The 13,136-nt window shown below is 35.5% G+C and overlaps 1 protein-coding gene across 2 annotated transcripts in view; it reads right to left on the reverse strand.

Moving 5' to 3' along the window:
- Positions 1-4,601: 4,601 nt before the first annotated feature.
- KLHL7 (kelch like family member 7) overlaps positions 4,602-13,136 on the reverse strand; it is a 62,301-nt gene continuing 53,766 nt past the window's right edge. The window contains exons 9-11 of one of the 2 annotated variants that reach the window (XM_012773308.3): positions 12,383-12,584; positions 7,059-7,156; positions 4,602-5,899 (exon numbers count right to left, since the gene is read on the reverse strand). In XM_012773308.3, the coding sequence (XP_012628762.1) occupies positions 5,616-5,899; positions 7,059-7,156; positions 12,383-12,584 (584 nt within the window). In that variant the 3' untranslated portion in view covers positions 4,602-5,615. Of the gene's footprint in view, positions 5,900-7,058; positions 7,157-11,783; positions 11,904-12,382; positions 12,585-13,136 lie in introns of those variants that run through there. The other variant, XR_001156172.3, reaches the window with a different exon arrangement.

The raw sequence follows: 13,136 nt of genomic DNA on the forward strand, positions 1-13,136 counted from the left end.
AGTGCACATCACCATGCCTGGTTAACTTTTGTTTTTTGGTAGAGATAGGGTCTCATTATGTTGCACAGGCTGGTCTTGAACTTCTGGGTTCAAGTGAACCTCCCAAAGTGCTAGGATTACAGGTGTGAGCCACTGCATTTGACCCCTATAATTTATTTTGATGTTCCAGTCATCCCCAGTTTGACTAGTGGGAACCCCTTTAAGCGCTTTTGTCCATTTGACAAAGGACAAAAAAATCCCCATGATGATTTGAGCACTTCTTTACTTTCTGAGCCAAAGAGATGCTGTAGGCTAATTTTTATATTTTCTCTGCTCCAGTCCTGGAATCAGTCATTTCAAGGAGCCTGGGGTCCTTTTGGTAGTACTTAGAAACCAAGATCTGAGCTCTAAGTATGCTCATTGCTATTGTGATGTCTTTAGTCCCAGGCCCTTTCATGAACCTTGCTAGAAAACACACATACATTTATATCAGTATATATTTTTATTTTTTATTTTTTTTGAGACAGAGTCTCACTCTGTTGCCCGGGCTAGAGTGCCACTATGTCAGCTTAGCTCAAAGCAACCTCAAACTCCTGGGCTCAAGCAATCCTTCTGCGTCAGCCTCTCATGTAGCTGAGACTACAGGCATGTGTCACCATGCCTGGCTAATTTTTTCTATGTATTTTTAGTTGTCCAGCTGATTTCTTCTTTTTTTTTTTTTTTTAGTAGAGATGGGGTCTCACTCTTGCTTCAGGCTGCTCTCGAACTCCTGAGCTCCAATGATCCACCTGCGTCTGCCTCCCAGAGTGCTAGGATTACAGGTGTGAGCCACCGAGCCTGGCCAATATCAGTACGTATTTTTATATCTATATGTATGTATTGAGAACTGAGTTCACACCAATAATCTCTAATTCCAATCCAAGATGACAGGATTCATTTTATTTTCCTCCTATAGTTGTAAAACTCCCTTCTTTGATAGTGAGAAACTAGGTTTCCATTATTTTTAATATATTTTGCTATCTGCTTGTATTAACCAGTATCTCTTTGTAGCCACTGACTTCTCATACCTGTAAATGCCAGCATGTGTAAAGACTTTGCTGGGATCAAAGACCTAAACAATACCAGTGGTGGCTGAAGCTTAAGTGATGGTAAGCACAGTGTTCAGTGAAGGTGGAGAAGGGCAAGGTCAGAATCCTGGTTGTCTAGGTGGTGCGCTGTGTGAGACAATGAGAGTCTAGGGCTGAGGTTTACAGAACTTGGTAGTAATAATTTTGGTGACGGGTATAGGTGGAAATCAGGAGAGTGGGATTACAGAAAGGAAACTTCTAGTGATTTCAAGATGGCAGAGTAAAAATACTTGTTTTCCCCTTCCTCTCAAATATCTCAAAAGGGAAAACAAGCAAAAACACCATCTTTGATGATACTAGGAGATATACATAATCTCAAACCACAATTTATGAACACTGAATGCAGATGGAAGAAGAGTAGAAAGTAAATTTAAACTTGTCTACTTAGACAAGTAGAAGGTCAAATTAAATTTGTGTAAGGTGGACATGAGTCCCCAGAAGGCCATAAAGCCTGAGGAATTAAGAGCCACCAGGTACCACAGAAGGGTGGATTGTGTTGAAACCTGTATAAGGTATGGTTAGAACTTAGCTCCCAAAACCCACCAAGTGAGCCAAGTATCTCAATTTGATAGGAGATAGGTATCTTCCTTGAAAAAAGGGAATGAGAGGCTTCAGATTCCAGGACAATGGGTACAGAGAGAGCTTACGCTTATTGAATGGTGACTTAGAATCCCCTTTGCCTGAGCTCCAGAAATCCTGCAGCTAGGCTTACAGGTCCCCTTTTTCTAATTTGCCCTCCCTCCTCCCAAAGGAAAAGAAATTGTAGGATTATTTTCTACAGAATCAAACATCCAGAAAAATACTTATGTATTTCTCATGAATTCTCAACAAAAGCAGCTTGGTCATTTGTTCGCCACATAATAAAGTTCATCCTTATATTCCCAAATTATCACTAATGTTTCATTTCAAATGTAAATGCACAGCCAGGGACCATATATTTGAGGACAGGCACCAACAAGAAAGAATAAACAACAGAAGTTAGAGGAAACAAAAGCTTAAAAAAATGTTAAAGAAAATATCCTCAGAGGATAACATGAAACAAGAACACCATACCATACAGAACGATCATAAAAAGAAAATGCTCTTGGAAAACATGGACAGTGGGAACAAATTAGAGGGTTGGAAGAGAAAGTCAGAGGAATCCTTTATAACAGGGATCCCCAACCTCTAGTAAGTTGTATAATTATTTCACTGTATATTACAATGTAATAATAAAGTGCACAATAAATATAATGGACTTGAATCACCCTAAAACCATCCCTGTCTGTGGAAAACTTGTCTTCCATGAAAATGGTCCCTGGTGCCAAAAAGTTTGGGGACAGCTGCTTTATAAGACTCAAACTAGATCTTGAACCTCATTTTACAACTTTTGTCATGAGAGAGTGCATAAAGTTCTGGAAAGTAAAAAGCTTTCTAATTAGTAAGGATAATATTTCAGACAATTTTCTAGCACAGACTATTTTTTTAATTTTGATTTTTCCTAGTTTAAAACATCTTGGGAAAAAGGAAAGTTAGGAAGATAAAAGTGGATTCAAGCTTTTAAAGGTTGTTTGAGGCAACTAAAATAAGGATTTATCAAGTGTTGAATGATGCAACCTATAAATATCTTTTTGTGTAACCAAACTATTTGGATTTAGTGAGAGCTGTTTTGGTGCGATGTTGGAGTAAATTGGATTTTCTCAAGTCTTTGGTATATGTTAAGAGTATTAAACTTAAAAAGCAAAATTTCCTCTAAACATCTCCTTTACCCTGGCATATACAGCAAATCCAGAATTTTTCATGGTAATAATATATAAGACAAAAGGAATATAGGCTCCTTGGTTGAATAATTATTTACTATATGGCTCATTTTGATTTTGTTAGTAGTATATCAAAATAATTCATGACAAAATTTTCATGAGAATATGTCAAATTTTTGAAAGCTAAGCCACAAAGTCACAACTGTAATTACTATTTTTTATAAGAAGTTTTTTTCAATGCTAAAGTCTCATGTTCAAATTGTCATTTTTGATGCTGTGTCATCAAAATGATGTCATTGCAAAGGATATAACATTAACATATCAAATGTCTACTAAAAAAGAACTTTACAAAGTAGGATTTTTTTGGAAAAAAGTAACAGATAATGTACTTGTCATTATTCTGGAATTGTACTTTTACCCATTATTCTGGAATTGACAATTTTGTACAGTATTTCCAAGGCAGAAAAAGACAATAATTAGGAATTATGATACAAATTACTAAGGGGGAAAAAACTTTATTATAAACTACATCAAACCTGTCCACATACTTTCTATAGTGTGTTCTAGTTAGTTGACACAGCTGAAAAAGACGAGTATACTACAGATATCTTAAACAGTGTTTAAGATATCTTAAACAGATATCTTAAACAGTATTCTATAAGAGAGATTATCAACATTAATATAACCATATTATAAATATTCTGCCCTCAAAAAAATTAAACTAGGTACATGTTTTCAATGAAGTGCAAAGTTCAAAATCACACATAAAAATGGTCAGATCTAGAGACAGAAAGATTAGTGGTTGCCTAGGACTCTGGTATTTGGGGGGTTCTGGGTTCAATAGTGTCTCCCCAAAATTCATGTCTACCCAGAACCTTAGAATGTAACCTCATTTGGAAATAGGGTCTTTGCAGATGTCTTAATAATTAGTTAAGATAAGGTCATACTGGATTGGGGAGAGGGAAGGCTATACTGTCCTTACAAGAACACCAAGTAAAGCTATAGGACACGGGAAAAGGCCATGTGAAGACAAGCAGAGAATGAAGTGAAGCAGCTATAAGCCAAGGAATACCAAGGATTGCTGACAACCACCAGGAACAAGGGGAGAGGCATGGGCAGTTTCTGCCTTAGAGTCTTCTGAAGGAACCAATCCTGTTGACACCTTGATTTAGGACTTCTTGCCTCCTGAACTGTGAGAGAATACATTCTGTTGTTTTAAGCCACCAAATTTGTGGTAATTTGTTACAGCAGCCCTAGGAAGCCAATACAGGGAGAAAATAAGGAGACATGGCTAATGAGTATAGGGTTTCTTTTTGGGGTCATGGAAATATTCTGAAATTATAGTGATGGCACAACTCTGTGGATATACTAAAAATCACTGAAGGGTACACTTTAAATAAGTGAATTGTATGGTATGTGAATTATATCCCAATAAAGCTGTTGAGTACATTTAAAAAACCTACATAAGTATTCCTATTATGTTTTTTCTAATTCATTTTAATTTAAGCATTTTTAGGGTTTAAGACTATTATAACCTCCACATAAAGAAAACTGAAAATTAAATGACATTGTTTCACAAATTCTAATAACCATTACTTAACACATTTAAAATGAAGAAGGAATAGAACTGAGCAGTCTGTTTTAAGTTAAAAAATATTTAATATCATCAGATAAAAACATCGATGGTGACGGCTTTACATGGCTCATTCCATACATAGTGAAAAGGGCAAAACATTGCTAGGAAAGAAATGAGTACTTGGGTTTGCAAAAGGTTTATTGACCACATAAAAACAATGAATAGAAGATGATATCTATTTAACTCATATTACTCCAAAACTATTTAGAGACAACTGGGTTAAATATCTCTGATATATTCTGCTAAGAGAAAAGAAGTCATGTATCTTTTTAATCCATAAGAAGTTCAAAGTCAACCCTGATAATGCGGTACAACTAGCAGTGCTTTTCTAATGATCTAGAAATTTGCTACAAATAGCTTTATTTTTCTAGTTAATCATTCTTATGATTGGATTTTTTGTAAGAGTGAGGATTAAAGAAGTGGAATCCTTTTTTAACCACTGGGTAAAATAGTGACATAAGTTAATGATGGGTGCTAAGCTTAACATTGCATGTTAAAAAGATGGAACATATTTAATTGACTGAATATATTTCGTGAGGAGTTGGACAGATTAAGTCCCAAAATCTGTTTATAAAGTTTTATGGAGTGTGTATGCCTTGACTCACTCTGGCTTGCTATTAAAATGGAATACATTTGGCACTAAATGAAACAAATGAAGACAAGCAAAACTATGTGAGACTAAGCTGCTCCATCAGAGTTGCCCATTTTGACTTACAATTCATACTATTTCTTAGTTCTTGATTGAACAGAAACAAACAGACCTAACTACACAGCACTTCTGTGATGTATGAAAATAGAATCTAGAGCTAAGATGAGCCTGCTTCACTGATGAGCCAATTCCCCACTCTGCCAAAATTATAGTTACAAATGTGAAATTCATATTTTCACCAAATGCCTATAATTTTTCAAGTTTTCTTGCTAGATATGTTCTTGGTTATATGGCCAGCTAAAATATGGTCTTTGAATTAAGTAAGGAAATCCATATAAATGAAACATTTGACAGGGACCTTACTTCACTTGAAACTTTCTTTAACAAAACACCAAACCAAAACTTTGTAACCAAACTCTTGGAACAAAGCACTGGTGGCCATATTTTTTTTTTGAGTCTAATGAGTCTTGAAGTCCACTCATTTTTCATGTTTCAAGGGTCTCTTCATTTGCTCCACAAGTATCAACAACACAAATTAAACAACTTGTGACTGGAAAAGCACGGACTTTGGAATTGGCGACCCATTTGTCTGTTTCAGTATTATACTCGAGAATGTGTCCTAATCGACCCACACCTTGAAAACCAGCCAAGACATAAACTATAGAACCAACTGCTGCACACTTCACTGTGACACCCTTCCATGGCATTGGTGACACCATCTTCCATTCATTCAATTTAATATCGTAATATTCCACATTGTCCAGACCACCTTCAAAAGAGTAAAACATGAACATGAAAAACTATATGAACAATTCTCTTAAAGTAATTTTTTGTATTTCTCCAATATTTTATTATAAAAGTTTTTAAGCACACAGAAAAGTTGTAAAAATTGTACAATGAATACCCACATACCCGCCACCTAAATTCTTATTCTTATAATAGAAATTTATTTTAATTTATCTTTTTTTTTTTTTTTTTTTTTAGAAACAGTGTCACTCTGTTGCCTAGGCTGGAGTGCAGTGACTCAATCATAGCTCACCACAGCCTTGGACTCCTGGCCTCATGTGATCCTTCTGCCTTGGCCTCCCAAAGTGCTGGGATTACAGGCATGAGACACTGTGCCTGGTCTAGAAATTTAACTTTAATTTTTAAATATTGCTATTTTTTTCTACAAAATTAAAAATGTTCTATTTATTCTGGAAAAAACACAAAGTAAACCAGTCAGTGATTTCCCCTTGGATTAACTTTGATTATAATTATTCAAATGTCCTTCTTTTTCCTTCTATCTTTTAGCAGTTTATGGAAAATAGCAATGGATGGGGATGGGAGAAGGGAAAAAGTTATTTATTTGTTAGACTTAAGTAATGCTTAAATGTATTGACTAAAATTAAGTTTGTGGATTATCTCTAGATTCGGGTCGGACTCCCTGTTATTCAAGACAATTATTTAAGATTCTTTTTAGTACACAATTATTTAAGAAAATAAAAAGGTCAAATTTAGTCATTTAAAAAATAATAATATTAATATTTTCATGAAATGTTTAAAAATGTTTAGGAAACTTTGCCATTTAGAACCTGGAAACAAGTCCTAAAGCTTGTATTTTAAAAGTTTTTAAAGGTTTTTAAAGTTCAAATGTTTTTACTGCTTAGCAGTTCTTAAACTGGTTACCATTCTCCAGGGCGTATCTGGAAATGGATGGGAGCCATCTGAGACTGCTACAATGACTAGTGGCCACTAGTGACATTTCATAGACAGGGACTGTTTAACATCCTGCAGTTTTTTTATCAAATATATTCCCAGAAACTATAAAAATAGATATGATATATGTGGTAAATGCTTGTATCTAGATTTTAAGAAAGGATTCAATAATTTAAGAAAGGATTGGCATACTCATTAGGAAAGTGGAAAAGTGAATTAATATCACGTACCCAAACCATTTTGACCACCCACAGCAAATATCTTGTCTTTTACAAATACCAGCCCATGATTCTTCCTGGCCTCAATCATTGGACACAGCTCAGTCCATCTGAAAAAAATCAAAGAAAGGGTTTAGTGTATTTATTCACAGGAAGTAAAGGGACTCTTACACTAATAAGAAAGGTCTATTATCCTAATTAAGTGCTTATTTACTACTCACATGTGTACATACACACAAAATGTCTGGAAGGCCAGAAAACAAAAGTTTAACAATGATTATGGGTAATCGATTATAGGTTGGGTAAATAGAGATTTTATTTTTTTCGATTCTGATAGGATTTAAGAAATGGGGGATATCTGGAGACTATTAACATATCTTTGGAAGAAATCCATTTCCTGTGGTTCACAATAGCTTGTAAAATGGCAACAAAAAAGGAGAGAAGCTACTTAAAGAGAATATAAAGCACTAATTATATCACATATGGTTTTAATTAATATTTATGTATAAGTAAAATAAACTTTTAGTGGGCCTAAAGCAATCAGCACATCAGTCATATTTGTTACTATGGACACATTCATCTTTAAATCTATACTAAGAACTTCACATAGCTCTGATAAAAAAAAAAAAGGACTGTATCCTGTCAAGTTAGTAATTTATTATCACTTTGCTGTGTTCACAATCACTATTATAAATAATGAAATTGAGAATATAAATGTGGACACAAGTGTTGAAGAATATTAATTCACAGGTAGCAGCATCATACACATACACATACATAGACAATTTTGTGTGATTTTTCCCTGAGATTCAATCCCTTCTTCTGCATACACTCCCGTGTCTGACATTTGTGACTGCGAAGGTGGTACCGGCACACAGGCTTGTGCTTTTAACAGCTAACATACCAAAAGATGCCAAACAACAATAACAAAAGGGAAACTTGGCATAAGTGTAACTCTCTAAGACAGTTTTTTATTTTTTTTTTTTATTATTATTTTTTTTGAGACAGAGTCTCGCTTTGTTGCCCAGGCTAGAGTGAGTGCCGTGGCATCAGCCTAGCTCACAGCAACCTCAAACTCCTGGGCTCAAGCAATCCTCCTGCCTCAGCCTCCCGAGTAGCTGGGACTACAGGCATGCGCCACCATGCCCGGCTAATTTTTTCTCTCTATATTAGTTGGCCAATTAATTTCTTTCTATTTATAGTAGAGACGGGGTCTCACTCTTGCTCAGGCTGGTTTCGAACTCCTGACCTCAAGCAATCCACCCGCCTCGGCCTCCCAGAGTGCTAGGATTACAGGCGTGAGCCACCGCGCCTGGCCTCGGTTTTTTATATTTCTTAAAACAACTTGATAAATGTAACTTTATCAAACATAATTATAGCATAATGATTAACTCTGAAATATTAACAATTCTTTTGTTGTCTGTTTATTTATTGCTTTTTGTTTTAAAAGTGGCTTGATAATCATGACTCACTTTTAGAGCAGCATGACTCCTGTTTTTTAGGAAAAACAAACATGGTCATCCAGGTGAAATGACCAGCATGCAGCTTAGAAGTGGGAGAGCTATTAATAGTAAAGACTAGATCGTCACTGCTTCTCCATGTAGTGAGCTTTATAGAGTGAGCTATTATTATGCATTCAACATAGTATTTGACTTGAAAAAGTTCAATTTACGTACCTCTTTCTTCTCTAAATACTATGTCAATGATATAATGTGAGAGTATGTGTATTTTCAAATCTCCTGAAGGTTTAGAAGGCAGTTCCACAAACTCTCCTTCCTCCTATAATTCACAGGCAGAGTATATACCAGGTCTCTGCTCTTCCAATCTGAAGTTTATTTTTTTAAGTGAGGCCTGTCACTTTAGAACAATATGAAGTTTAATGTTTAGAAGGTTTTCTTAAAATTATAACTACTCAAACTATGTCATGTTGTTTCCATAGGCTTAATTTCTTTTTTCTTTCTTCAGACTGTTACTCTAAAATGGTTTATTATGAGCTTTTCCTCTTTTTTCCAACTGCTTTTTAAAAACTGATATATAAGGATTGTACATATTTTTGGGGTACATGTGATATTTTCAAACATGTATATAATGTGTAATGATCATATTCAGTAATAGAAATGTTCATCACCTTGAACATTTTTCTTTGTTTTGGGAACATTCCAATTCTTCTCTTCTAGCTATTTTGAAATATATAATAAATTACTGTTAACTATAGTCTCCTTACTATGTTACTGAACTAGTCTTATTCCTTCTATCTGACTGTATGTTGTACCCATTAACCTACCATTCTTCATCCCCCACCCTTCCCTGCCTCTGGTAACCAACATTTTACCCTCTACCTTCTTGGCAGCTACTTTCTTAGCTGCCACATGAGTGAGAACATGTGATATTTGTTTTTTGGTGGTCCACAGGCTTAATTTCTTAGCTTTCAATTAAACACATTCTATTATAAAACACTTATGAAAAATGTCAAAATTGGAAACAAAAATTCTTATGAAAAATAACTAGGTTATAGTGAGCTATGATTGTGCCACTGTAGTCTAGCCTGGGCAACAGAGCAAGACCCTTTCTCTAAAAAAAAAAAAAAAAGAAAAAGAAAAAATAACTTAGATGGCTAGATCACATTTTATAAAGGAAATCATAGCAGTATGTAACTTACTTAAGAGTTGGCTAATTCACACTATCTTTTCATTTATGAATATTTAAGGGCATTGAAAAGAACACAAAATTCAAATTTAACACATTAGATTCAATATATAAAAAAGAAATGCTAAGTCTTGTAAGTTTTTTTTTTTTTTGAGACAGAGTCTTACTCTGTTGCCCAGGCTAGAGTGAGTGCCGTAGTAAACAATCCTGCTACCTCAGCCTCCCGAGTAGCTGGGACTACAGGCATGCACCACCATGCTCGGCTAATGTTTTCTATATATATTAGTTGGCCAATTAATTTCTTTCTATTATAGTAGAGACCGGGTCTCTCTCTTGCTCAGGCTGGTTTCAAACTCCTGACCTTTAGCAATCTGCCCGCCTTGGCCTCCCAGAGTGCTAGGATTACAAGGGTGAGCCACCGCACCGTGCCATAAGTTTTTTTTTTTTTTTTTTTTTTGAGACAGAGTCTCGCTTAATTGCCCAGGCTAGAGAGAGTGCCCTGGCATCAGCCTCGCTCACAGCAACCTTAAACTCCTGGGCTCAAGCAATCCTCCTGCCTCAGCCTCCCCAGTAGCTGGGACTACAGGCATGCGCCACCATGCCCGGCTAATTTTTTCTATATATATCAGATGGCCAATTAATTTCTTTCTATTTATAGTAGAGACGGGGTCTCACTCTTGCTCAGGGTGGTTTTGAACTCCTGACCTTGAGCGATCTGCCTGCCTCGGCCTCCCAGAGTGCTAGGATTACAGGGGTGAGCCACCACGCCCGGCCAGTTTTTAAATATTCCTGAAACAGAATATTTATCCAGTTCTAAAAAATACTGAGGTTGCAAAATTCCTTTATACTTTTTCTCTGCTATTATGAACAAAAATATATTGATTTACAATGATACTGCCTACATAAGAATCTCCAAATTTAGAAGCCTGGAGATTATATGGTTATGGTTTCCACTTTAAGTGATTTTTTGGAAATGAAAAAATAATTAGGCAGCAGGATGAATCAGATTACAGTTTTCCAACTAGTATGCTGTAACACTCTTTAAGCACAGGATTTAAGTAAGGTAGAGGTTCATATGGAAGGGAGGACAATTGGTATACACCCCTTCTTCTGTGGTTTGGGACAAGATGGAGTAGATATATAGATGAATTGATAGATGATAGGATGAGGATAAGGGACAGCCTTAGACTGTCCTGGCAAGTGCAAGATATGTTTTGAAAAACACTTGGAAACAGTATATTTGAAGATCTCAAGAGATTTCCTAGTCTCCACATTTTAGCTAAAGGTAAATTTCAAGACAAGTTGCTTTTACTGTTACTTGCATTGGCAATTAGTTGAGCAAAAAATGAGAAAAGAACAATTGTAATTACCTTTTTACTTGGGAAAGAAGCTACTGATTATGTTTCCTTAAATCTTTTAAAAATAAGTGTGAGGTATAAATAGATAAATGCACATTTATATGCATAAATGATCACTTTTTATAATTAAGTTCTTATCTCAATTAAAAAAAAGCAGTAGCTGGAATGGAAGACTTCTATGTTTTGTAGTCTGGCAATATTTCCTAAATATAAAGCTTAAAGCACAAGAGTTTTGGTGCATTTTTTTTTACACAACATTCAAGTTAAACATATTTACCCACTAATTTGTTTTGGTAAAGGAAGAACAACGGGCAATCTGGCATGTGATCAAGTAAGTTTTCTTAAAGCTCTTTGGATGTATTGACAAAAGGTATGATTGGGATATCATCTGTTTTGTTTCCTCATTAGCTTTAATGTCACTGGATTTAACACCCCCATCATTAGTTAACAATTAGCATATTTCCTTTGGCTACACTGATGGTACATCATTAACTACAAGGTCAGAAAAACTTTTAAAAAATTTCTTTATCATTTTGCCTTTTTAAGAGCAGTTGTTTCCTAGGTGATTTAAGGATAATTTTGTTTAATAAATATGAATTCAAACATACTTTAGGAAGTATAAACCCCAAACATTATATCTAGCTGCATGATTAATGCCTTGAACCAATATGTAGTATTTCTACTTAAGTGCAAATTTACTACTCATCATAAGTTCCCCCCTATATTTCCTCACCTCTGAAACACAAGTATCTTTTGACTTTCATGAATCAGATGTGTCTCATTCGTAGGCATTTACTGCACAAGCAGGATCAGAAAGAGAGGGCTTCCAATTTGGTATAAGGTCAAGCCATTTCTTAAGGTATAAAGGAAGAGTAGAGGTTGTAAATATGCCATTGACACTAACACATTCAGAAGTTTATGTACATTCTTAACTCCAGAACTAAATTCTTGCTGGGCACAGTGGCTTGCTTCTGTAATCCCAGTGACTCTGGAGGCTGAGGTGGTAGGAGTGCTTGAACCCCAGAGTTTGAGACCAGCCTGGGCAAGACAGCAAGACCCCCAACTCTAAAAAATAAAAAAATAAAAAATTAGCTGGGTGTGGTGGCATGCACCTGTAGTCTCAGCTACTTAGGAAGCAGAGAAGGGAGGATTGCTTGAGCTCAGGAATTCAAGGTTCCACTGAGCTGTGACTCCAGCTTGGGCAGCAGAGCAAGACCTGTCTCAAAACAAACAACTTAATTCTTCTGTTGAGTTCCTTTTGCCTTTTAACATTTTCTACTGGCTTACAGAATACAATTCACTGTGAAATTAGAGTTTTAAATGGATACATACGTTTCTGTGGCAGGATCATAAACTTCACAGGAATTAAGCACTCTCCCAGAAACATTGTTCCCTAAACTTCCACCACAAACATAGATCAAGCCATTGGCTTCCACCATCCCGTGGCTGCAGCGCTGAGTCAGCATGCTAGGCTTTGTGTGCCAACTTTCAGTTCTGGTATCGTAGCACTCAAATAAATACAGAGCTGAGTTTCCTGCAAAAGAAAAAGGCCCCATCATGCTTAACTTATGAGTATGGGTTTGGAGTGAACTGAGTCATTAGTTATGGGAGGGCAGAATTTAGGGTTGTAGAATCATTTTTTATATTCAATCAACAATAAAATGCACAAATAGTTCAAGAAGCAGCTAATAACTCTATTTGTATAGACCTTGGAAAACATTCAAAAAGGGATCTGTTGGAAAGACATATTTTTTGGTAATTAAAATTTAGAATGTGGCTTGATTTCAAAACAAATACTAAATAACAAACATTATATATGTCTTTAAGCCCAGTTGTGCATAATGGTAATCATCCAAACTTCAGATGTTTACATATAGTAGAAAAACATAGCTACTTAAAGATGGTAAATCCACATCTTAAAATATAAAAACTATTATTTGATAATATCCTAAGGCTTATTTCATATTCTATAATAACTACTGTACCATTAATAAAACTATACTGACTACTCTCACTGATTGTGTGGGTAAATCCTGAAGTCACATTATTGTTGAGTATCCTCTCTCTCAAGGTATCAATGTATGTT

Source organism: Microcebus murinus, chromosome 9 (assembly GCF_040939455.1).
Source record: "Microcebus murinus isolate Inina chromosome 9, M.murinus_Inina_mat1.0, whole genome shotgun sequence".
Lineage (NCBI taxonomy): Eukaryota > Metazoa > Chordata > Mammalia > Primates > Cheirogaleidae > Microcebus > Microcebus murinus.